Here is a 26,182-nt window from a genome sequence, read left to right as displayed (position 1 = left end):
TGTGGCCAATGACTCTTTGCTCGCTCCTATTTACAAATAGGTTTATACATTAAAATGTGGGCCCATAATTTCTATCAAGTAGAATGATATTAGAATTTGTTTTTCATTCTCATAGCAAGAAGCCCTGAATTCCAGTTTATCCAGATATAATAAAAATAAGCCTTCATTAAGTATTTTATTTAATGCAATTTATGTTTTAAAAATCTGTTTTCTGCTTCTAGACAGTGATTATGCATTTGCTGACTGTGAGAGCTGGCTCCTGTAGGTGGAAAATATATTTGTTAATTACTTACATACTCTAGTACTCTAGTGTCTTAGAACAATAATCAAATAATGATTAACACATTCATTCCCAAGAGTGAATTTGTCACATTTAAAATTTCAAAACTGCAAAATTTTAACCATCCAAAATCTCGTTCTCAAATCTGCTTATGGAAGAGAAACTGGGTTTGAGCCCAGTTATTCAAAAATCCACTCCTCTTTTCTTCCAGTCTGTGTGGTTGCTTCATAAGGAACTAGAAAAGTGATTAAAAACTTTAGAGCTTGTACAGCGTGAGAACTGGAAATCAGGGAAACTATAAAACAGTGTGAAAACTCCCCCCAAACTAGCAGAATCCTGTGTTTGAGTTGCAAGCTAGCTCCTTCTCAAGTTTGTTTCCTTTCAGAAGCAGGAGCTACTAAGGGGCCGTTGACTCCTGTTTGTTGCAGTCTTTCCCTTAGGTGGGAGCAAATCCTGAACTTTGGAGTTGAGTAGACTTGGTTTCGAATCCTCAGCAGACGTAGAAATGTATTAAGTGTGATTTAGAATTAATGTGATTTGGAAATACTATAATACAGCCACTTAACTGAAAACTGTGGTGTTCAGACATTGAATGGTTTACTTGAATTTACACTTGAAATCACCATATTTTCAAGTCAGATTACCCGTTCTTATTTATTTTTTCAATAAACTGGAGAGGGTAAGTCTATTGGGTGCTCACATTGGAAGATGGAAAATGATTCTCTGTATTTACCTAGGACATCCACATTTCTCCTTTTTTGAAATAAATTTTCAGCCATTTGACTTGAGGTTATTTCTTTGTAGCATTTGAAATATACCACTCGTAGGATCATTTTGAGTCTTTCTAGCAAACTATTTTCTACCTACTTGAATCCCCGTTAGCTCAGTTCTCGCTCATGGTGTAAGTTCCTCGAACTTTGTGGTGTTGTGACAAATATGGGAGTAATTAATCTAGTTCTGAGCTTATGCATGTATAATTAAGAGGAGCACCTGACGCCGGGTGTATTTTAGGTGGTGGGTGAATTTAGATATTGACATGTTCCGAGCTCAGTGCTGTGGGCCTTTCCTCAGCCCTCACAATTAGCAGGGCATGGCTACACAGAGTGGGGAGCTCAAAGATGAGTAAGGCCATTCCTTAATAAGTTTTCAGTCTGGTCAGAGGTGTGTGTGTGTGTGTAACTAAAATTAATACAAGAAAAGAAGCTCAGTGGGCAGTCTAGCTTAGGAGAAAGAGCACATATTTGGGGGGCGACCCCCTTCTGTCACCTAGAAGCCTACAGTGGCTTCCTTCCTGCCTCCACTCCTGTGGCCTACAAACCACCCACCTGACAGCACTTAGACTGAGTTTACCCGAGCACATGTCTGATGCTCACCCCCGCACTTCCCCCTCCCACACCCCGGGGGCTCCTTGCTGATTTAGGATGGGGTCGGGATTTCTCAGCCTGCCTCATGGGCTGTGTGACTGAGCGCTCTCATGGCTTGCTGATGATGCCTTTCTAGTCTGTGCTCCTCTCTGGGTAGTCCTCGCTGTTGTCTTTGCCTGTCATCATCTTCCACCTCTGTCTCCTGTCCAACTCCTGTTCATATTGTAGGTCTCAGCCCAGATGTCATGTTGGAGCAAATCCTTTGTGACCCCTGAAGTTGGAGGTTGACTCAGTATTATTTCTCGTTGCTTCTGCAATAAATGACCATAAACTTAGTGGCTTCACACAATGCACATTTATTTTCTTACAATTCTGGGGTACTGAGAAGTTCTCAGTGACTAAAATCAAAGTGTCAGCACGTCCATGCTCCCTCTGGAGGCTCTCGGGGAGAATCAGTTTCCTTGCCTTTTCCAGATTCTAGAGGCTGCCTGCATTCCCTGGCTCATGGCACCTTCCTCCATCTTTAAAGGCCTAACTATAGCATTCTAAGGAGGAAGAACTAGTCCTCTACCCTCTAGGTCCTTGGGCTGATCTAAAAATTAAATTCACATGAGACAGAATAACAGGAGAAAATCAAACAAAGTTTAATAGCATGAATACATGGGAGAGACCCAGGAAAACTGAGTAACTCACCAAAATGGTGGAACCCACCACCTTAAACATCTTCAGCAAAGACAAAAGGAGGGTGTTGGGGGTATTGGTTTGGGACTTCCAAGGGGAGGAAGGCAATTTACATGGAGACGGAAAAGCAAATGTCTGGTAAACAAATGTGGATCATGCCTTGCGAAGACAATGAGAGTGGAGAGGACTTTGATTAAAAAGCCCTTGAAGGTTCCTCCCTGTCTACCACACCTAGTTTATGTTATACTATAGTTATCTATGGTGTTAGCTCCTTCCTGGAACAGGTCTTCTATCTTAAATTCTTTTAGGCAGTTAAGGGGCAGGTCAAAGTTTCTTTTAGAGTCTTTTGTCCTTAAAAATAATCAAGCCAAAGGGATACATTTTGGGGTGGCCTATTCTGACCCCCACAGCATCTTCACATTCTCTCTGACTCCACGCTCCTGCCTCCCTTTTTCACTTATAGGGACCCCCGTGATTACATGGGGCCCTGGATAATCCAGGATCATCTCCCCATCTCAAAATCCTTGACTTGATCATACCTGCAAAGTCCCTTTTGTCATGTAGGGAACGTATTCATGGGTTCTAGGCACTGGAATGTTGGTGTGTTTGGGGGAAGGTGGGGCTTGATTCTGCCTCTCACATGGATGCTCTCCTAGCTCTCTGTGATCTACTCATTGAGGCACTCCTAAGCCCCATGAGGGCAGGAGCTCTTCGTATCTCATTCTTGGCCAAGTCCTAGTGCCCAGCCCAGGGTCTGGTGCTGGGAGGTTGCTGAATGAATTCATTAATAAATGAAAGACAGACCTGGGTTCAAATCCTGCCTCTGACACTGATTTTTGATGAGATATTGGGAAAGACTCTTAATCTCTCCAAGCCTCAGTTTTCTTACCTGTCAAGTGGGTGATCACACCCTTCTTGCGGGGTTATGTGAAGATGAGCTGACAGGGGCCTCATCACTGGATCCCAGCCCTGGCTGTCCATTAGACCTGCCTGGGGGACTTTTACGAAATACTCGTGCCCAAGACTGATCTCCAGAGACTGATGCAGTGCTTGCAAACAGTGGTCATTATGACTCCTTTCTCTAATGTTGGTGTCGTCATTACTAATCAGCACTGTTGCAGAGCTGCGATTGAAATGTTTCTGAGGGCACAGCATTGGGGTGGGAGAAGAGGTTAATCGAAGAAATCTGTAGAAGAATATGCTAAATTAGAATTAGAACGGAGCCTTCAAGGATTTTCCAAATGTGGGCAATGCCATTTGAAGGGATTTTAAAAGCAAAAATGAGAGTGGAACTGGAAGAACACATAGCTTGCCTGGGGACCAGGAGTGGTGGCTGAGGACCAGGCCAGGTGGGGATTCCTGCACCTGTGGAGTGTGGCATCCAAAGTCTGGCCTTGGGTTTTTAGAGTCCAGGTGGCTTGTGTGATCAGCACAGAGTTCTGCAACCAGAATGAAATTTTTTTTTTTTTTTTTAAATTTTATTTTTTCCTTTTTCTCCCCAAAGCCCCCCAGTACATAGTTGTGTATTCTTCGTTGTGGGTTCTTCTAGTTGTGGCATGTGGGACGCTGCCTCAGCGTGGTCTGACGAGCAGTGCCATGTCTTCGCCCAGGATTCGAACTAACGAAACACTGGGCTGCCTGCAGCGGAGCGCGCGAACTTAACCACTCGGCCACGGGGCCAGCCCCAGAATGAAATGTTTTTGACAAAACGTAGGGTCACCTATTCATTTTCTGTTTCAGGAATGTAATGAATTCACCTACAAGTTTGCTGAAGAAGTCCGAAGGCAGTCTTTCGGGGCAGTAACACCCGGCTATGATTTCATGGCCCGATTGAGGTACGTATATTGTACATTCCCCCAAAGCACGTGAAGACAGCATGCTGAGGAGACTCTATATAAACTGTGGCAAACTCAGCTCAGCATTCTCTCTTCTAAAATATTTACAAGGTGTTCAATAATTAAAGGTGAATAATACGGGTCACTTTTTCTTCTTTAGAGGTGGAATGGAGTCGATTCTCCCCCACAACGCTCACGAGCTGGCCCACAACCGACTGCACGTATCCATCACCAACACCAAGACCAGAGAAAATTACTTAGTCTCAAGTTTTTCCTCCAGGGAAGACCTCATTAAGGTAACACGGCCGCATTTCACTTTTGAAGGAGTCAGCTCATGCTGATTTAAATACTTCTCACAAGCAACGAGCATCACCACGTTCCTTTGATCTGGTGTTTCGTATCAAGCACTTATCAAGATGATAAGTGCTCAGTAAACTGTTTGCTGAATGGATCAACCAGCATCCCTCCAAGGCCACCTCAAGCCACGCAGCTCCAGAGGCCTCCCGTGCTTGCTCAGTGTTTTTCTTGTGATGTTCGTGCTGATCCGTGAAGCAGGTCACTGATGCGGTTTAGTGACAGTAACACTTCCTTAAACTTATGGAGCTAACACTTTGCGGTTCATGTAAGACTTTGTACACATGCCATCTTATTCAGTCCTTCCACAATCCTGCTGGAAATCAGGTAGGACAGGTGTGACCACTGCCCTTTTATTGTTTTTTTAACAGAAGAGACAGATAGAAAGATTTCCTGTGGCATGCCCAAGTGGTACTGATTGCCAGTGGGAACCGACTCTGGAACCCAGGTCTCTTAACTTTTCAATCTCATGTTCCATTTCATTTCTTCCATTTTGTTTTGAGACCTTTCTATCCAAACACATTTGAAAGTTGGTTGGTTGAGAATTCATTATCCCTGGGAAATACTTGAGCAGAATCACTCGCATATAACAATGCGCTTTCTAAGGTAATACATGACAGATTTGTAAATTGGGAAGGCTGTGCTTTTCTTAGAAAAGCCAGACAATTTTTTCTTTCTTTTTCCTTGTGTAGGAATCATTGCGAGCTTCACGTAATGTGGAGAATGCATGTTTGGATACAGCAGACGGTGGTGGGTTGAAAATGAGTGGTAAAAGTTCCACCTGAATGAGATGATAAATGCATTGATTTTTACTAGTGAATCTTACTGTTCAAATTTCACATTTGAATGATATAATTTGAAATACCTAATGAAATGTTGAACTGACAAGTAAAATTACTTTGTGACTTAACAGATTAGAATATTTTTACTCAGTATACTGATTACGCCAGTCTCTCACTTATAAATTAATAGTGTGTGTTAGAAAAAGGCATTTTTCTATAATCTTATGTAGACTTGCAAAATATGAAGGGAGAAGGTGGTCAGTCCATGCCTGAATTGTTACAAATTGTCAATGCCCAATATAGATACATAAGGCTCGCGATGGGATGGAATACCCCTTCTGGTTTGTATGGGAACAAGACTACCTTTCATCGTGTCCTTAAACAAGAGGGGAATTCTCCCCACAGCAGTGCCTTCTCATTGAGTCTGCCCTTAGCTACTCCATCTGCAGCGTTGGAGCCCTGGTGTTTCCTTGCTCCCCTCCTGTTCAGCATACTCTGTATTTTACTGCTTTAATTTATTTAGTTTTTGTTGTCTGCTCTCCTTCACTAGAACGTAAGCACCAAAGGGGCAGAGATTACTCTGTTTTGTCCACTGCTTTAGTGCCAGCACCTGGCACAATGCCAACCCCATCAATATTCGTTCAATCAATGAATACAAAGAATAATTAAATGAAGTCAGGTGGCATCTATTAAAACAAAAGAACAAAGAATCTGGATCCCACACACTCGATAACCTGGACAAAATAATTTAGCTGGTTAGTGGCCCAGCTGGGACTACAGTCCGGGTCTCTAACATTGTGCTTGATTACACCGCAGGCTGGATAACATTACTCTCCTCTCAGTTCCTTTTATGTGGAAATGTGGTCAGCTGAAAACGGCCCCCAAATTGTCCACACCCAAATCCCCAGCACCTATGGCTATGCTCCCTTACATGGTAAAAGGAATTTTAGAGATCAGATTTAGGTAAGGGTCTTAGATGGAGAGATGATCCTGGATCATCTGAGTGGACCGACGCTAAGCATGGGAGTCCTTAAAAGTGAAGACTTTTCCTGGATTCCATGCACCGTTGCTGGTTCTGAGATGTAGAGCTCTCCTGCGAGGAGAGCACGGAGGCTTCTAGGAGCCAAGGACTGCTCCCCTCTGACAGCTAGCAAGGCAGAGGGCACGCAGTCCTACAGCTGGATGGAACTGAATCCTGCCAATGTCTGAATGAGCAGGAAACGGATTCTCCTCCAGCACCTCCCAAAAGGAAGGCAGCCCTGCCAACACCCCGGTTTGCCCTGGTGAGACCCGTGCCAGATGCTGACCTCTAGACCACATGGTCATCAATCTATGTTGTTTTAAGCCTCTAAGTTTGTGGTAATTTGCTGTAGCAGCAATAGAAAACTGTTGCAGTAGTAAACATGATTTTTTTCAATTTGCTTTGTTTTTGATAATAACTATTCAGAGATTGGTGTAATTACTTGAGTTCACTGAACAGAAGAGAAATAGTTGACACAAATGTGTAATACCTCGTAAGGAGAATAATTGCATCTTTCCTAGGTTATACAGAAAGCATTTTAAATGTTTAGTAGAATTCTCTAACCTTTTACAGAACCAAAAAAGGAAAGATAGATAGTTGGTTGATAGCAGATGGTGGCTGTTAAAATGTCTGAAATATCTTCCTGGAATACTCATGAAACATTTAGTTCAAAGGAGTAAAACTGGGTGAGAACTAGACCAGGGAAAAGGAAAAGGCGTGGAAGGAAAACGAAAGAAATCCCCCTTCTGGGTAGTGACGTTATCAAGCTTATGTGTTCTGATGAAAGAAGAGGCCAGTGGGAGAACATTGTCTGGGGTGGTATCGTGTGCGGTGGTCGTTCTGACCATCTGGTCAGTGGGGAGGGAGAGAAGAAAGCCGCCTGCCCGTCCTTCCACTTCCCTCCGGTAGAGACGGGGGGTTCCCCAAGCCGAGAGTAGAAGTAGGCCTGCAATGTGGAACTTGAGTCTCTGGGAGCTTTACATACCTGGCTCTGATCACACAGGCCTGGGTTTACTTTCAACTATCTGGAAATTCTCTAGATGAGAGAAACAGAAACCAGAGGTAGAGTATGCCAAATAGCAATTGGTAGCCAGTAAGGAATGTGGGAGAGGACTAAATATTGGTGATTTTTATCAACTCATTTATTCTTTTACATAATAGTTAGATTTTTAAAAAATGCCAGGGTCTTCATTATCCGTTGGCTGACTGCTACCTTGTGTTACAGGTAGGGTGTCTAGGTGCCTGAAAATCCAGCTAGAAACCTGTAGCTTACGTGTGTGTGTGTACTTTAAGTCCTTTTGAAATGCTCTCTTGGATTATTACTTGTTTTGTGGACATCTCCCAGTGTTCATCTCTAGGTCAGTCATTTCCTGACAGTGACCTCACGGACTACAGTCTTGTGTTGCTTAATGACAAGGATATGTTCTGAGAAATGCATTGTTAGGAGATTTTGTCATTGTGTGAACATCATAGAGAGTACTTACACAAACCTAGATGGTATAGCCTACTACACACCTAGGCTGTATGGTACTAATGTTATGGGCCCACTGCCATATATGTAGTCTATCGTTGACTGAATCATTGTTATGCAGTACGTGGCTGTAATTATGTTTGAGCCCAGTTCTCAACCGTGAGCATGTAAAAGTGTGTTTTAAACAGTAAAGCCCTAAATGCATGTTGAATACAGCCAATATTTAGTAAATAATGAATGATTAAGATAATAAGCCACACACATTGTTGGTCATCACCCCATTTGAGTCTGTCATGAAACTGTGTGTTCAATCACAACTTCCTTTTCTGCAGACTCAGTAGGATTCACCCTTTCTTACAAATTTTCTTCTTTAAATCCTTTTTCCCCATCTTTGTTCATGAACAATGTGCTAACCTACATCTATAACATCTCAGGAAATGGAATACTACCAAGTTTTGCCACCTGAAGTCATTGGTTTTACACCTCTTCACCACTGGCCTTCTTTTTTAAAAATTTGCTTTAGTGTGATGATTCATACTTAAATTGTTTTTAGTGAATGAAAAAATTGTCCTTTCATTTGATAGGTACAATGATAGTTGATTATTTTCTGAGAACCTCTGTTGACCAATGGTGTGGTCCAAAGATTCATTTTATTTGGGATTAGATTTCCATAGTATTCTGAATTTTGTGTCCATGGTGATTTAACTCAGTGCTATGGGCTGAATATTTGTGTCCACGCAAGATTCAAATGTTGAAATCCTAATCCCCGATGTGATGGTATTAGGAAGTAGAACCTTTAGAAGGTGATTAGGTCACGAGGGCAGAGCCCTCATGAATGAGATTAGTGTCCTTATACAAGAGACACCAGGGAGCTCCTTCACTCCTTCTTCCACGTGAAGACACAGTGAGAAGCGAGTTCTCACCGGGCACTGAATCTACCAGTGCCTTAATCTTGGAATTCTGAGCCTCCAGAACTGTGAGACGTAAATGTCTATTGTTTATAGGCCACCCAGTTTATAGTATTTTGTTATAACCCAAAGGAATAAGACAGGAAATTGGTACTGAGAAGTGGGGCTGCTTCTGTCACAAATACCCAGAAGAGTGGAAGAGGCTTTGGAACTGGGTAGTGGGCTGAGGCTGGAAGTTTTGAGATGCATACTAGAGAAAGCCTGCATTGCCGTGAACAGACCTTTAAAGATGATTCTGGTGAGTCCTCACAAAGAAAAGAGGAGAGCTGGAGAAACAGCCTCCATCTTCCTGGAGATTGCTAAGTGGTTGTGAGCAGAATGTGGGTAGAAATATGGATGGTAAAGGCCATTCTGATAAGGTCTCAAACGAAAATGAGGAAATGTTATTGGACAACGGAGGAAAGGCCATCCTTGTTATAAAGTGGCAAAGAACTGGCTGAATTGTCTTCAAGCCCTAGTCTTCTGTGGAAGGTAGAACTTGTGAGCAATGAACCTGGATATTCGATGAGGCAATTTCTAAGCAAAGTGTTGAAGGAGTGACCTGGTTTCTCTTGACTGCTTACAGTAAAATGCAAGAGGAGAGAAATGACTTCAACATGGGATTGTTCATCAAAAGTGAAGCAGAACTGAAGATTTGGAACATTCTCAGCCTATCCTTGTTGAAAAGAATGAGAGAGCTTCTTCAGAACAGAACAGAAAGGCCGGGTGGAGCGGGGGATGGGACATGGACACAAAACAACCATCTGATGAGGAGATTAATCAGTCTTCAGAACAGAAGCAGGACCATTGTCCAAGATAGTGGAAGAAAGACCTGCAGACACCCCCACTAGGGCAATGCTGGCAGAGCCACGGGGGCGAGGCTACCACTGAGACCCCAGATTGTAGAGCAATCGGCATGAGGTGGTACCAACTCTGGGAAGCTTCTGGCATGAGACCCAGTCACAGAGCTGTGCAGAGCTGGGGCCACTGTAGAGAACTGCCGTGGAGCGGGAACCAGCCACAGAGCTGCTGTAGGGGCAGGGCTGCCCTGCAAAGCTGCAGGGGCAGGACCCCTGCCCCAGGGGCCTGGAGGGCAAAGCCTCAAGCCTAGGAGGATTGTTCTCCAACCTTAGGGTCTGATGGAATTTGCCCCATTGGGTTGCAGAGGACCTGTTGCCCTTTTTTCTTTCCTATTTCTCTCTTTTGGAATGGTAATGTCCATCCTATGCCCGTCCTGCCGTTGTAGTGGGAAGCACATAACATGATTGATTTCACAGGTTCACACCTGGAGAGCACTTTGTCTCAGGATGAATGGCACCTTGAGGCTCACCCCTACCTGACCGTGGTGATATTTACATGAGACTTTGGACTTTAAATTTTTGAGTTGATGCCGGAACAAGTTAAGACTTTTTTGGCTATTGGGATGGAATGAATGTATTTTGCATGCAACAAGGACATGGATCTTGGGGAGCAGAGGTTGAATGCTATGGTCTGAATGTTTGTGTCACCCCAAAATTCATGTTAAAATCCTAACCCCCATTGTGGTGGTATTAGGAGGTGTGGCCTTTGGGAGGTGCTTGGGTCATGAGGGTGCAGCCTTCAGGAATGAGATCAGTGCCCTTATAGGAGACCCCGGGGAGCTCCCTGGCCCTTCCGCCATGTGAGGACACAGTGAGAAGACCACTGTCTATGAACCAGGAATCAGACTATTACCAGACACCAAATATGCAGGCACCTTGATCTTCAACTTCCCAGTCTCCAGAACTGTGAGAAATAAATGACTATTGTTTTTTAAGTCACCCAGTTTATGGTATTTTGTTATAGCAGCCTGAGTGGACTAAGAACCTCAGTTTTTTCGATTCTTTATATACCATTATAAGACAGACGTGATCTTCAGGTATTTGTCCAGAATTTATCTGTGCCAACCACTCCCCTCCTCCCCAATAGTGACTGTGCTGAGATAGGGAAACATATGTGATGTCGGCTGCCACCAGCTATGAGATGACCTACAGAGGGGAGAGTCCTTTATATAGTTAAACCAGAGCCCCAGGAGACTCCCTCCTCCAAACAGCTCACCTTTATTTCCCATCAACCAGAGATTCATTTTGGATGCCACACCCTTTTTGGGGGTGAGGGGGCACACGTAAAAATGTCCCCACGGAGGATCAAATCCACTGATCATTTATGCCTGCAGGCCAGTTGCTTTCAACAGATCAATGCCAACGTGAGATAGTTTCTGCGAAGGCAGATGGTACTTTGGGGATGGAAAAGCCCAGGCCTTGTGCTGACGAACTGTGGGATCCTTGGCAAGTCTCAACTTGTCAGTACCTTAGTTTCTTCATCCGTAAGATAGAATCCACACTGTCCCAACTACCCCACAAACTGCTACGAAGATCAAGTGAAATAATATGTGCAAAAGGGCTTCGTCAACTCTTGGGTACTTACCAAGTACACCTGCTAACCTTCAGGGGTCCTTGCTCTCCTGAGTCTCATCGCTGCCAACTCTTCATGTTTATCATGGGTGCTTCACGATTCGTTTACTTCTGGGCCTCTCTACGCATTATCCCCTGAATGTCCAAATGTATACATTTTGCAAATCAACTCATTCATTTCAAGTGCCAGATTTTATTCTGGGCTATGTTTCTTCAGAACGAAACATGCAATCAGGAAATCCAAGCACATTTTAATAGTAGCCTACAGGAAAGCATAATTAGGGAGGTAAATCCTTTGTTTAAAAGAAAGTCATGTCACCTCCACAGCTGACCAGAACTGATTTTGAAATTAACTATGCTGCAGAGTGGTGGTGTTCCACCACTTGTCTGAATTAGTACAAATCATTGAATTCTTTGTGTTTAAGACTGATGCACATATATGATCTGAAATGGTCTTGTCATACATGAATGCTCTTTGATATATGTACCAAGGAAAGCTTTCCTGCAGAACCTTGTCCCTCTTGGGAAGAGCCACCCTGTCTCCATTGCTATGATGTCCTAAATTTCCTTGTACTTAGCGAGAATGCTCTTACAGCAAGATCTCACATTTAGCCATGGGAAGGTGAAATAAGGACTGAATTTAAGATTGGTCATTATCTTGGGAAGACTTGGGAAGATAAATTTGAATCTGTCTTTGAATTTCAACTACACCAGCAGGTTCTGAATAAACAGCCAGATTCTCATTAAACTCCACAGTAAACTTTAGGCATAAATGAAACTTGTTGAGAATTTATTCTCTAAGGAAGCCAGGCCACATAATTTTGTAAACACCCCTTTTCTATAAAATGTAAAATGAAAAGAGCAGTCAGAACGTGTATTGAATATGCACTTGGCAATGTTTTATACGGTTGCTGCAGGAAGTCACTGACTTTTCTTTTGATCATTGTATATTTAGTAAGAATGAAACAAAAACCAAATCAATGGTTTAAGCTACATGTAAGGCTTAAGGTGCTGGGGCCAGTGATGGAGTCTGAATGGGAGGTCCCTGATTTCTGTCTCAGTGCTCCAAACCGTGGTGCTCGTGACACTTGGGATCCGATACTTCTTTGTGGTGGTGGCTGTCCTGCACATTGTGGGATGTTTAGAAGCACCCCGGCCTCTACTCAATAGATGCCAGTAGGACCACCCCCACACAGAGTGTGAAACAAAACTGTCTCCAGATATTGCTAAATGTCCCCAGGGGGCTAAGACCCCCTGGTTGAGAACCACTGCTCTAGATGTATTGAGATTTATTGGTGAGAGAAGTTTTACTGGGAAAACAATGAGGTCAGACACAGTAAAAGCACATGGTTAGGCATAATATTTTATTAAGTGGCCTTAGAATGTCAGCCTTTGTCTCCTTCCTTAGAAGATCCTATTTGCTTGTAATAAAATGGCAATACGCTGACTCCAAGTAAGAAAAGCCGCTTAGTTCTTAACTATCAAAAGCTAATTTTCCACTAAATGTAGTTTGATATACAGATCACCAGCCCATATAAAGGGAGAGAGGCTATGACAGAACAAATACATTGATTTGGAGGAGTGACAGGTATTTTCCAGTTCATTGCACTCTTCATATCATTTAGGAGGATTCTTACTGTTATTATCTGTAGCAAAGTAATTGGATAGCATTTTTCATCCAAACACCTCAAAAGAGTTCCAAACATTAACTTGTGAACTTCACATTATACTTTGACACAGGGGGAAAAAAGCCACATAATTCTGGCTGTAAGGGTAGTGATTTTTTTCCCCCCGCAGGGCACATATGTCTGTGCAGCATAGTGAAATAAATCGTTGTATTTATAGAGCCTCTTTGGTTCTTTAAAGACCTCTAAGTACTGTAATTTCCTGATATGTGCACTATCCACAAATTGTTCCAGTTATTGCTACGGTGCAATGTCGCAGTTTGCCGAATAACTTCATTAAATAGCTGCATTGTGCTTGCAAAACATACCTAGAGTCTGTAATTGTGTTTTTTAAAGGAGTAGCCAATTGATGATAGGGCCAAATTTAGTTCCAGTGCACTCAGACACCGTAACTGTAAACAGCCTTTCTCTGAAAAAAACCCAACTACTGACGTCACCGCTCCCCGAGGGCTGGGAAGGTTGGGCCTGAATGCGCTTGGTTCCCCCCTGTCTGCCCACCGATTTAAGTGATCTTCCACGGATCACCCGAGATCAGGTGATGCTCACTCCTGCTTTGCCTGTTGTGGAACGGGCATGGTTAACGTAACGGCATACTCTTCTGTCATGCTGCGCATTGACCTCTGAGATTTTGAGATGAATGCCTTGCTAGTGGCATGTCTGTTTGACTTTTCTTCTGAAGACTCTTGTGCAAGGGTGTCATTGTGCCTTGGTTTAATGCCGCACTGTCGACATCTTGCAATTCTTAATACCTGTGTTTTCATTTCACTCTGGGCCCACAAATTATGTACCTGGTTCTGGTACTTAGCACCAGTCTGGCACAACAGGCACATGTAACACCTGTCACTTCCTTGCTTCTTTCCTGCTGGAGTCCCCCTGTTGTGCCCTTACACCAATGAATTTGCCACTACCCAAATCTGACGCCCCAGATGCTTCTGGGCCACCCGTCAGGAGCCCGTTACTGTGGGAGCTGTTACAGTCAGGACCTCTCCCATGCACCCAACATGCCACCAACAACATGGAGGAGTCCTTGTTTCTCCCACTGTTGAGAGTGGGGGGAAGCACAGGAGGTCCTCACTCCTACCTCGGGGAAGGGAGAGCCGCCAGCAGGGATGTGTTGGGTATCAGCTCCGTGAAGGAGATGCAGACCCCTCCCTGCAGCGGGCTTTTTGGCCGTGAGGAGCCAGGAGACGTGGTAGAGGAGGAAGCACTGCGTGAGAAAGCTGTGCCAAGTCCCAGGGACATGGCGCAGAAATAAATGGGTTCCAGCTGTGTCCAGTGGCAACCTGAGAGGATTTTTCCTGTAGAAATCATGTTATGCTGGTGACTGGCTCTATCATTTAGTCGCAATTCAGAACAAATTGGCCTTTGAGAGCTGACCTCAGAAATCATATCTATGAAATAGCTTCTTTGGGGAAAATGCCCTCTTAGTTTTAAATAATTCTAAATGGATGATTTACAAATCAGTTTTTGGGCCACAGTCCATTTCTGAATAATATATGCCAAAAAAAGGAAATCTCATGCAATCTTTGACAACAACCAACCATGGAGTCTTTGCTTCTCGGTTGAAACAGTATAGCTTAAACATTCAGTATCTAATGCTGTCTCTTTCCAAATAAAGACTAGGGATTTGGAAACTCCACTGCAGAACAAAACATGGGCATGTCAGAAAAGCTCCCGGACCCCGACTTCTTCTGTTGGAAGAAATGGTCATATTTTAAACAGCAATCTTTTTTGACTTTTTAAATGGAAGATGAAGTATAATTGGTGTCTCTCCCTGCCACTGTCTCGTTGTATATCCAGACCATGTCGCTAGCACATAAAATGTGTTGCTCCCTTGGTGACATCCTGGTGACATAAATTCGAACATCCCTGAGCTGCAGGCTAATCTCCTCTGTAATAACCAGAGGAGTTTGTTCCTCGGGAAAATACGAGCGCAACTTTAAAACCATTTTTGCAGTGTATGATAGAACATTGTAAATAATTTATTTGCACCCTGTACATACTCCAGAATGTAGACTTACCTGGGCTTTAATTTCATAACACCTTGGTTGTCTATGATTGAAATGCCGATTTCACTCAGGTGAAGTCCACTGAGTCAGAGAACATTGCGTTGTACACATCTCTCTAGGGTCTTTTCAGATATTGAAATGTTATCTTCTGTTTAAGTGTGTCCCATGGTGCACTTGAAATATATGGAACTTAATTTTTCAGAGTAGATTTTTTAATTTTTTAAAAAATTTAAAATTTTACAGTAAATACTGTATCAAATCTGTCGTGCGAGCGTTAATGCCCATGCTCCTGACTGTGTCTTTCTCTTATCCGTCTAGGTTCTCTTAGCCAGCAGCTTCGTGCCTATTTACGCGGGACTGAATCCAGTGGAATACAGAGGGCAGGTAATGTTGCTCTCACTGAAGAATTACAAGGCGTTCCCGGTTCAATATGTTTCCTTTGAAAGAGCCGATTTTATAATTATTCTGGTGGCTCCTAATCAGTTTACGTAATTTTCTTTTCATATGTAGTTTTGTTTCTGCTCAACAGAAAAAAAATCAAGTTATGGGGCCGTGGTACCTTATTGGCAAGGTCTTGCAGTTGACAATGATTGACTGGGAGGCTCCTTTTTTCATCCCATCTAAACCCTTTACTTTTTTAAAAAAAAGAGTAAAAGACTTTTTTTTTCCTGATAAAGTCCTATTCACAGCCCCTCCATAAACAGCTAGAAACGGAACCGCACTGTCAGAGTGGGAGAAGGAAAGGATCAGGGTGCCTCACACCTACCCTCCCAAACAGAGCCCGAGACTTCATCCCATCCTATGTCAGACACCCTGCTGCGCCACAAGCCCCCTCCCAGGTCCTCCTCTCACCAGGATGTTTGTCAAGGAGGAGGGGAAACAGCCTTCATTCCAGGAGAGCTTCCCTCACTTGGGGCTGGCCCTCCAGGCCGGAAGCCAGCTTTTTCCCCCGAGACGTTTAGAGGCGAGCGTCCACCTGCAGTCTGCTCTCAGTGCTGCCCAAGGACATTTCAGCCAGCTCCCGTCTGCCTTCTCACCATGTTTGTACGAAATGTTCACCACCTACTCTAGCCGCTCCCCCACACCTGCACGCACTTTAATACATACCAGAGATGTGCATTTTATAATCAGATACAGTATCTAACACATGCCTGCTTTCTATGATCAAATACAATCTCTATTTAACACATACCAGAGATGTGCATTTTGTAATCAAATATACTATCTAACACATGCCCGAGATATGCTTTGTATGATCAAATACAATCTCTATTTAATACATATCAGAGATGTGCATGTTATAATCAAATACAGTCTCTGTTTAGCACATACCCAAGATCAGACACATATTCATGGATGAATAAATGCCATTTGTTGTTTATATATATAATACGTCTTTATTTATTCATAAATGAGTACATGAGAAGGGTTTCATGTCTGTCATTCATGCATTCATTCACTTTGAGGGTCCAGCACTGTGCCTGTGCTCAAAGACTCGATGGTCTCACAAACAAGGAATTGGTTTTTGCATCCCTCACCTAATATGATGGGGGACCTGTCTGGGTTCTGATCTTGTCAGTCCTTGCGATTTTCTTTCTTTGAGCTTTCCTGGTCTTTCCAGTCTTCTGTGTTTCCCGTGTGATTCTGGGCCCAAACTGGTCTGCCCCAGGATGATGTCTAAAAGGACAGTTGAGGAGGGTGAGGTAAAGAGAGGGTAAGCAACTGGCGCGGCCGTGTAGACGACGGAGATGGAAAGTCTGCGAGTGACTGTTATGTCCAATCTGAACTCTGTCTGTTAGCCATATGTATACAATATATTGTTCACAGTGATGTGCTCACGTACAGTAGGCTAAAACCCTCTTTGTGACCAGATAGAAAGAAAATATACATTGGTTTTTTTTTAAGAGCAACATAAAATAATTTAAACATCAGCCCCTGGAAAGCAGGGTTTTTTCTTATTTTTGATACTGTCTCTCAGAGCTAACAGATCTTTAGTTCCCAAGGATCATGATCTATGTTGTCATTTAAAAATTTATTTGAGAGGCATTGCATTTTACATAATTATTGTAAAGTAAGTAGCATTTTCCCTCTTACTGTATGAGTGAAAGTCAACATTTATTTTTACACATTAATTTTGAATAAAGATACCATCAAATCAACCTTATGTTATGAACTTTAATTTTATAATGATCTGAAATGTAGTGATTTTACTTCAAATTATTGCTTTATAATATACCATAATGACAGAAATGGCTAAATGGTAAAAAAAAAAAAAAAGCTAATTTCATGAGATTATATGTTATCGTGAAAAGGGAGTTCAGAATTCGAGTCGTCAGAATTGTTGATGTAATCCATAATTAAGAGGTAGTGACCGAGAAGGTGGAATGTAGGTGGAATCTGAAGTGATAGTAAGAGGTGGGATGTGGGGAAAGGGAGGCTGGAGTCAAGATTAGAACAGAGCTGAGTCCCAGGAGCCCCGTATGCTCTAAGACTATGCCAAACATTTCCCTTGTTTAAATACTAATAACTATATTATGAAAGAGGTGCAGGTGGTGGAAGCTCCTAGTTTTCTTCCAACATATACTTTCCTTTCCTTCCTTAGTAACAGAACCCCAATTTTTAGCTGGATCTAGTGCTGTATAGTTAAAAGGCGACATTTCCCTGCTTCCCTTGTAGCTAGGTGTGGCCAGCCATTTAAGTGCTGGCCAATGAAATATACACCGAATTACTGTGGGATTTACAGGAAGGGAGGTTATATGCCTTTCTTTCCTTCTTGCTGCCCAGAACTTAGAGGTGATGACTTGAGCCCCAGCAGCCATTGTGGCTCATGAGATCACAAATCACACCCTGATGATGGCCAAATTATGAGCTAGAAAGATGTGGGCCCTGAATGATTTGGTGGGGGCTTGGGGGGGGTGGCTTACCAATCCACTGTCCATATTCCTTTTTGCAGAAAAAGAAGTAAAACTTCTGTTGTTATTGTTTTCTATCAGAATCCTCTCCTATCTGTTGTAGGGATTGTTACCTGTATTTTGCAGATGAGGAAATTGAGATGCAGAGATGTTCATCTATTTCACTGAGGTCACCTAGCTAGTAAGGGGGCGACTTTCCCAGGATGCTCTCTAATGTTTGTATCTCTGCTGTACCTCTTGCCCTGCCTTGCCTTGTTCATTCCTTTCAAAAGTATCTCCCTCATTTTATTTCCATCTGTCCCCACCCCTACTTCTTGGGTGTGTGGCCTGCAAACTAGGAATGGTTAATGGGTCAGATGTCCTCAGTTGAATTTCCCATTATATGATTGAATACTTGGACATGAGCATAGAAGGACAGCCACAATCAACAGCAGGGAATACAGTGCCCAGAGCTGTGAGAAAGATGGAGGCCGTCACCCTGAGTCCCTTGACCTTGGGCAGGTTGACAAGGTCTTGCTGATTACTCGTATCTGTGCATAGTAGACGCATCAGACTTAGTTGTTGGATGGAACCTAATGTCTCCTGAAAGCAGTCGATTTTCCTGGTTGTTGAAGGAAGGCGAAGAAGGGCAGCCCCATGCACACAGTGATTGACAGGGCGCTCCGAGACCTAGCTTCAGTTATGCAGCCACAAAACCACCATTTGCCTGTGTCGTTCTCTGCTTATTACTGACTCTCTATCAGCCTGATCTCCTCCCACACTTTAATAGGCTTTCTAGGCCAAGTTATTTTCTAGACTCTTTCTGTTTTCAGGGAAATGTGAACTTTGTTTTAAATGCAGTGCTTACTGTGGGTGTGAGCTTTTCATACAATTTAAATTACACAAACTTGCCGTCATGCTGAAAACACCTCTCCTAGGTTTTAGTGTTTTCGCGGAGCTCCGGTTTTGTTTTGTTCGTTGGCTTTGGGTGTTTTTCTGCAGCGCTGGAGGTCACGCGGCAGGAGGTACAGAGGGAGCTGGCATTCCTTGCATGTGCCCTGGGGTGCCGTGGGAGGCTGAGGAGTGCCTGGTGGCCGTGTGGCCCGGCTGAGACAGGGTGAGTCCAGCTCCACCCTGCCACCCTTACTCAGTACACAGATCTCCTTGTGTCCGCCTAGGTATCGAACAGCCTGGATCGTACTCACATTTATTTGTGAACCTAATATTTTTATTTTTAAAATATCTTTTATTATTAATCACTTAAATGTTTCATACTTTCATAAGGCTTAAGGTTAACTTAAACCACAGCAAATAACAGTATGATTCCTTCCTAAACTGTCTCCCAGTTATTTAAAGTGTTGTGACATCTTTGAAAACTGCTTCATTTTTCTAAAATTTTTTAAAAGTTTTTGTAGCTTTCCTGGCTTCATCTTATAAGGCCATGTTTAGCACCCTGCTAATATTAAATCTTCATTAACAGTTGAATAAATGAACAGAAATTAATGGAAGTTCAGTCTTATATTTTTGTCTAATGAATTTTCTTTCAGTGCATATGGCCTCCTTCCAGTGATCAAATAAGCTAAGCATACTGTCAGGCCACATTTTCACAGGTGCTTGTCATCAGTTTGGAACAAGAATGAGGAATTTTAAGAGGAATTCCTAACTAATAAGTTGTTGGGGTTTTTTTTGTTTTTTTTTTAAGATTTTATTTTTTCCTTTTTCTCCCCAAAGCCCCCCAGTACATAGTTGTATATTCTTCGTTGTGAGTCCTTCTAGTTGTGGCATGTGGGACGCTGCCTCAGCGTGGTTTGATGAGCAGTGCCATGTCCGCGCCCAGGATTCGAACCAACGAAACACTGGGCCGCCTGCAGCGGAGCACGCGAACTTAACCACTCGGCCACGGGGCCAGCCCCTGTTGGGGTTTTTTTTAACTGATAGAAGCAGTATTGACTACAATATCAGAATAACAGAATGAGATAATCTCTAGAACTGATATATGAAGATCACAAGAAAAGTTGTAGGTTTTTTTTTTTTGGTCTGAGTTAGAATTCAAGTAATATTTTGACTCTGTATTATATAGAGAAAGTTTATCATTATATTACTCTAGTCCATCGAGCCTTTTGCGTGGGTGATGGATTATTAATCCTGTCATTATTGACTTATCTGTGTGAAACAAAATTGTGGAATACTCTTCATTACCATGTATTTATATAAAATTATTTCTGTGGTCCTTAGGCTTCTGTTTCTTCATGAATTAGACATTTCACGTGGATGCGTAGCCCAGTCTCCATCATAGCAAACAGTGACAGCTGGCCTGGCTGCCAGCTGGATTGAACTTGATGGAAATCTGGTTATCAATTTACAGTTACTCTGAAATAGAAAATCATTATTTTTCAGCAGCTTTTTAAACTTTTTTTTGCCTTGTCTTTTTCAGTTTTGAAAAAATAGGTTAGTCTTCCAGGTAATATTTACTACATAGCGTTTATAGAATGTCATCTCTAAATATTTCTTTAGAGGTTTCTCAAAATTGGATACCTAGAGTCACTGTTTTTGAGTAATCTTCAGAAATCCAAAAATTAAGAAAGACAGCAATGTACCAAGAATCATTAGTGGAAGTCAGTATGGCAGGGTTTCTCAACTTCTTTTTCAAAATTTTATTTTAACCTGTCTCCCTTTGATGAAAAAATCTCATATGTCTCTCCTCCCCTCCTGTGTTTCCTCACCCCAAATGGGAGATTCTGACCTATGTCCTGGGGGCTAGGTATCTCCTTTTCTCTCTTTCTCTCTCCTCTATTTTGAGAATCACTAACAAAGAACGTTCTGTTGGACATGACTATTTGTTCTCTATAGCATGAAAGCAAAGAAGATATCTTTGCAACTACAAAATTATTTTTCAAAGCACATTTACTTCCCCTGGCCCACTTGTCCCTGACCCTGAAGAAAACAATTCTGATTTGCCCTACCTCCATCACGCATTGCAGTATTTTACAGTGTATGAGAAACAACACTGAATTGAAGTAAATAGACCAGCTCCACTCCTCTTGCCTGCATACTCCACAGCAGGGGTTGGCAAATATTTTCTGTAAAGTATCAGATAGTAAATACTTTTAGCATTGTGGGAAATACAGTCTCTGTCAACAGACACACTACTCAACTGTGCTGTTGCGGTGGGAAAGCAGCCACAGGCAATAAATACGTAAATGAAAGGGTATGGCTGTGTGCCAATAGAACTTTATTCATAGAAGCAGATGGTGAGCCGTAGTTTGGCAACCCCTGACCTAGAGCAAGTAAGCCTGCAAGCCTCAATGGCCTTTTCTGTAAAATGAGGAAACAATATACTAGCAATATTCCTATAAAGGTCAATTAAATGATACATAAGAAGTTGTTTTATAAACCATTACGCCCTGTGCCATGGTATTTATAATAATTGTAGATATCAACATCTCATTCATTCTCCCAACAAAGCATTTTTTATTCACTTGTTTTTTGAGCACAGTACACCTGAAGGAAATTTAGCCCTATATTGGGGTTCTGTCACAAACATGCCAGTGTCTGACGCATATCCGGGCACACACTGGATGCTGTGGAAGTTCTTGCCTAATGAATAACTAGGCTCTTTCAGTAGAGAATACCTCATCAGGTTGTTTTTCAAGTTTCCCCTTAAATTATATGACAGGAGTTGTTTGAATTTATAAACCTCAGTGGATGTTCTTTACATGTCCCATAACACATCAGCTTGTAGGGCAAAATTTGACCAGTACGGACAGATGAATAGCCTGGCCTGTTTGGGAGTAAAGGTGCTGCTGTCCCGTTAGAAGTGATTCCATTACTTCTGGCTTTCAGCGCTGTAACCCTTAGAGAAGAGTCCCAGTAGGCCCCCACCCCACCATGGGGCATGCGATTTGATTTTCTGTTGAACACTTGTTTATTCATAGCTCTTTGGCCGCAGGCAGTTGACTTTAATGTGGAGCATGCTTGGAATATGGTCAGAGGTTGGAAGAAAGGGTATTAGGACAAGTGACAGTACTGTAGGGCCAGCAGCAAGTTTGTTTTTGCAACACATACTGCTCAGGAATTTGTTCTGTGTTTGGCCTTCCCATTCCTTTGAGGATTATGGTGCCATGTGCAGAAAACTAACAAACTCCAGGCAGAACCGTCCTGGGAAGAACCAGCAGAGTTGTTTCTCTTGAGGAAGATTTTGGAATCATAGAAGCTCATGGCAGTAGCTGCCAGCTTAGGGAATGTTACCCACGAGGTCGAATGTGGGCAGGACTTGCAGGAACATGTGGCAAACAGCCAGAGAATTCATGGACAGTCTTTAAGATACAGAATTTTACACTTTCAGTAGCACACAAGATGTAAAATGTTTTCATTTTAATTTGGAGGTTGAAGAATGTTTGCTGCTGCTGTTGTTTCCAGAAATTTTGCTAGAATCAGCATGCCTGAATGCATGTGTGGTTGTTTGGGAGCGATGCAGCTCATGAGAGCATAAATCAGGAATAAGATGCACTCACTGCGTTTAGAATATCTGAGCAGGTGGGGTTATGGTTACAGAGGTGCTAGTAACATTGCAAATTTAATCAACTCATTTGATAAGCTGTATGTTTTCCGTAGTCGTTTATCCAATCAGAATAAACTAACAAGAGCGAACAAAATTTGGAAAAAGGATTTTCAATTCTCTGAAACAGCAGTCATTAACCCCATGGTAAATGAGAACACTTTGCAATTTAATGAGCCAGATTGCCCTTCTTTTCCTTAAGTTGAATAAGTCAGATGGGCTCTTACTTAAAGTTATATGACACATGGTACATATTCTTAGTTTCCCTTGATGAAACCTAAATGAATTTTTACGTCATTGGTGAGATATTCTGTTGAGAATATGAAAGATAATTTCGGAAGGTGTCTTTTCTTCTCTAAATATTAACCGGTTACAGAAATTGTTATCCATACCCAAAGCAATTGGAAAAAAAAGCCCTGGGACGATAAGGCACAGAACCAGGTATTTTAGGGCCTTCTTACTGCAAACCTCCCCTTTTAAACTGTGTTTATATAGCCATATATAAGCATATATACTCATATACATATACACAAACACATGACTATGTATGTGTCCATATAGTACACATAATATGATTATATAATAATGTGTGTTTGTTCTTTCAAAAATAATGACAATATGCAAATTATCCAGCTTGGTTCTATTTTAATCCAATCTAGTTATGTTTTCTCCTCCACCAAAATGTAATTCCCTCAAAAGAAATTTTCACTTTTTATTTATTTACTTTTGTTCCCTTTGAGGGAGTTGGTGTCTGGCCAAGGGTATTGTAAACAATGTAGTCTGATCCTTTGGTCACCAGCTTTAGAAATAAAAACAAGAGAGATTAAAAAAAAAAAGACCCCTTAGAAAAAAATGAATGAATTGTCTTAACTAAGTTAAGGACATTTTATCCTAACCCGTTTCTCCCTCCTCACTCCACTTTTGTGCTCCACAGCTCAGCTTTGTTTTTTCTACATTACATTTTAAACAAATGTTCAGGTGAAACTCAGTGTACAGACTTCTCCACTAAAGATTCCTGTCTGTGGGGTGCTCAGCCATTGCCAGACTTTTTCTCTTTTGTCTATGCTTATCAACTGAAGGATATTTCCAATGACAGATTCATCATGTGTGTTTGTTTATTGTTAGAGCTCATTATGTTAATATGTCAGTTCAAGGAGGGATTGAGACTCTTTTGCCTTGAAATAGCATAAGGAATATTGTGTTTGTGCTTCTTCAGTCCTTCCTCAGCATACAGGTCAGCAGAAGCTTCTAGAAGCTTCTCCAATCTGCTCTCTCCATCCCTCTCCTTTGGGCATGGATCTCAGGAGCCACTTTGGAAATAGAAAGATTTCTGGTTGGTCTATTTATTTTTAAGTTTGCTGCATAAAATGCCAATTTCTGGTTCTTATAACAAAAATGGAATGTCCTGTGGTGGTGGATGCTTTGTTCAGTGTCAACAGTAAACTTGGCTTTCCACTTTGATTAGATAACAAATCCCAACGTAATTACACATCTTTGTACAAGTGCACTGTCATCAGTAAAAATTTAGCTACATCTTATGTAAAATAATCTAGTTAAAGCTTTCATTATTTTATTTATTTTTTTTTCCAAGGAAGTTTAGCTCTAAGCTAACATCTGCCAATCCTCCTCTTTTTGCTGAGGAAGCCTGGCCCTGAGCTAACATCTGTGCCCGTCTTCCTCTACTTTATATGTGGGACGCCTACCACAGCATGGCGTGCCAAGTGGTGCCATGTCCACATCCGGGATCTGAACCAGCGAACCCTGGGCCACCCAGAAGTGGAACGTGCGCACTTAACTGCTGCGCCACTGGGCTGGCCCCAAGTTAAAGCTTTTAAACAATTGAAGAGTTTCTTGATTCTGTCAAGTTCTTATATGGGTACATGATATGTGTACAAAAATTGATTTGCTTCCAAAACAAATCCCCAATCAAATTAGTCCTCATAAATAGTAATTTAAGAGCATATCCAAGGCCTGGATTGTGTTAGAAGGAAAGAGTGCTGTTGAGAAATCCATGCTCATTCTCTTCACGTGGGAAGTATGTCGTTGACACGTGCTGACAAGGGGTGTTTCTTTCCACAGAAGTGGGTGGATGGAGGCCTCACCAATAGCCTTCCCATCCTGCCTGTAGGCCGGACAGTGACCATCTCACCCTTCAGTGGACGATTGGACATCTCCCCGCAGGACAAAGGGCAGCTGGATCTGTATGTTACTATCACCAATCAGGATATAATGGTGAGTAATTACGTTCACTGATATTTGAAGTGTCTTAATCTTCTAAAATTTTCCACATGCTTCCAAAACTTTGGAAGCTCATCGATAATTTTATGTACAGGTTGAATCTTCTCAGTGTATGTGTTTTAGTACTTTACAACATATGTCATCATGCATATGGATCTGGGCACCTATAGACTGGGAGTGTGCAATCCTTCTACTATTGATTAACTGTCTATTTGTGAAATGTTTTCTGTTTCTTCATTTCTTTTTCAGGTTAATAAACTGGCAGGATTTCAGTACAATTTTAAATTAGATCATTTATTTGTTTAAAAAGATGGCAATAATTAAGTATGCAGAAATATTGGAGAAAACCTTAGGGACTCAACTGAATAATTTACGTAAAAATATTGGTTCCCTTAATGCAATCTAATAATTCTCAACAGGAAATTATATTATATGCAGGAGACATTTAGCAATGTCTGGAGACATTTTTGGTTGTCACATCTAGAAGATGCTACCAGCATCTAGTGGGTGGAGACCAGGGATGCTGCTCAGCATCCTACAATGCATGAGACAGCCTCACCGCAAAGTACCTGGCCTAAAATGTTGAAAGTACCAAGGCTGATAAACCCTCATATAGTCTATGGGTGGGGTTAACTTTTTCAGTTTAATTTTTCCTTCTGATTTTTTTATAGCTAATTGTATCTGTGATAAGAAAACTTAGGTTACAGAAATAACATACATTACCTGTACTGTAATATCCTATAGCTTCATTTTGTCTTTCTATCCTAGTTGTCTGTGGCAAATTTGGTGAGGCTTAACCAAGCCCTTTTCCCACCAGGCAAGAGGAAAATGGAATCATTGTATCAACGTGGCTTTGATGATACCATTCAGTTTTTACTTAAAGAAAATTGGTTTGAATAGAATGCTTAAAAGTTTATAAGGCAAAACACATTTCAGAGAGTTTTTGGTGGAAGTTTCTAATTAAATCCTTCTTTTAAAAAAAATATCAGAACTCTGTCAATTTTATTTTTAGTTTTTAATATTTGTAATTGGTTTTAATACTTAGATTATTACTTGGTGCAAGGGAATAAGAGGCATTTTATTAGAATTTGGCAGCATCTTCAAGAAGGATACACTCAGGTGATGAGGAGTCCTTTTCAGAGAACGATCATGTCCTTTGAAAAGCCTGTTTAAACTTTAGCAGGGTAGGCTCTTTGGGTAAACCATAGAATGTTGAAAATGGAGGGCTGCCATGTGTGCATCCTCTCTACAGAGGGTGTGGCAGCACCCTTTTGCCATAAAGCATGGGTGTTTCAGGTGTCCCGTAGTTCTAGAACAGAAGGAACCATGTTCTCAGGCTGATCTGGGCTGAGCACCACTGTCCAGGGTGCTGATGAGAGAGGAAGGATCGGAGAAATAGTCAGCATCACTAAAGGCCTTTGAGAAGGGTGTAGGAACAGAGGTCTGCTTTGCACAGGCGCACACAGTTGCTCCTCGTAAGGAGGTAGAGGGTGGCCAGAAGAGGGTAGACCAGAAGCCCAGGAGATTTTGAAACTAGATATATTTTCCTCATTCTTCAGTAGAAGTTTACCCCTCCCCAGCTTCCTCCCTCCAAACCTCGACCCTCAACTGAAGTGATGATCAGGCTATTTTGA

General features: G+C 42.0%; 1 protein-coding gene across 25 annotated transcripts in view; it reads left to right on the top strand.

The window, feature by feature from the left end:
• Positions 1 to 26,182, top strand: part of PNPLA4 (patatin like phospholipase domain containing 4) — a 135,136-nt gene that overhangs the window by 2,122 nt on the left and 106,832 nt on the right. For 18 of the 25 annotated variants that reach the window (XR_011499615.1, XR_011499616.1, XR_011499613.1 and 15 more), the window contains exons 3-6: positions 4,066 to 4,160; positions 4,321 to 4,456; positions 15,180 to 15,245; positions 24,390 to 24,542. Coding sequence is in view for 20 of the 25 variants with exons in the window: in XM_044768177.2 (XP_044624112.2) it covers positions 4,066 to 4,160; positions 4,321 to 4,456; positions 15,180 to 15,245; positions 24,390 to 24,542 (450 nt within the window). In the remaining 5 variants the exon portion in view is untranslated. Of the gene's footprint in view, positions 1 to 4,065; positions 4,161 to 4,320; positions 4,457 to 15,179; positions 15,246 to 24,389; positions 24,543 to 25,316; positions 25,529 to 26,182 lie in introns of those variants that run through there. The other 7 variants (XM_070501991.1, XM_070501989.1, XM_014826661.3 and 4 more) reach the window with 2 other exon arrangements.

This window comes from Equus asinus, chromosome X, assembly GCF_041296235.1.
Source record: "Equus asinus isolate D_3611 breed Donkey chromosome X, EquAss-T2T_v2, whole genome shotgun sequence".
Taxonomy (NCBI): domain Eukaryota; kingdom Metazoa; phylum Chordata; class Mammalia; order Perissodactyla; family Equidae; genus Equus; species Equus asinus.
The sequence above is the reverse complement of the archived record's forward strand: the minus strand, read 5'-3'. Positions and strand labels throughout refer to the sequence as shown.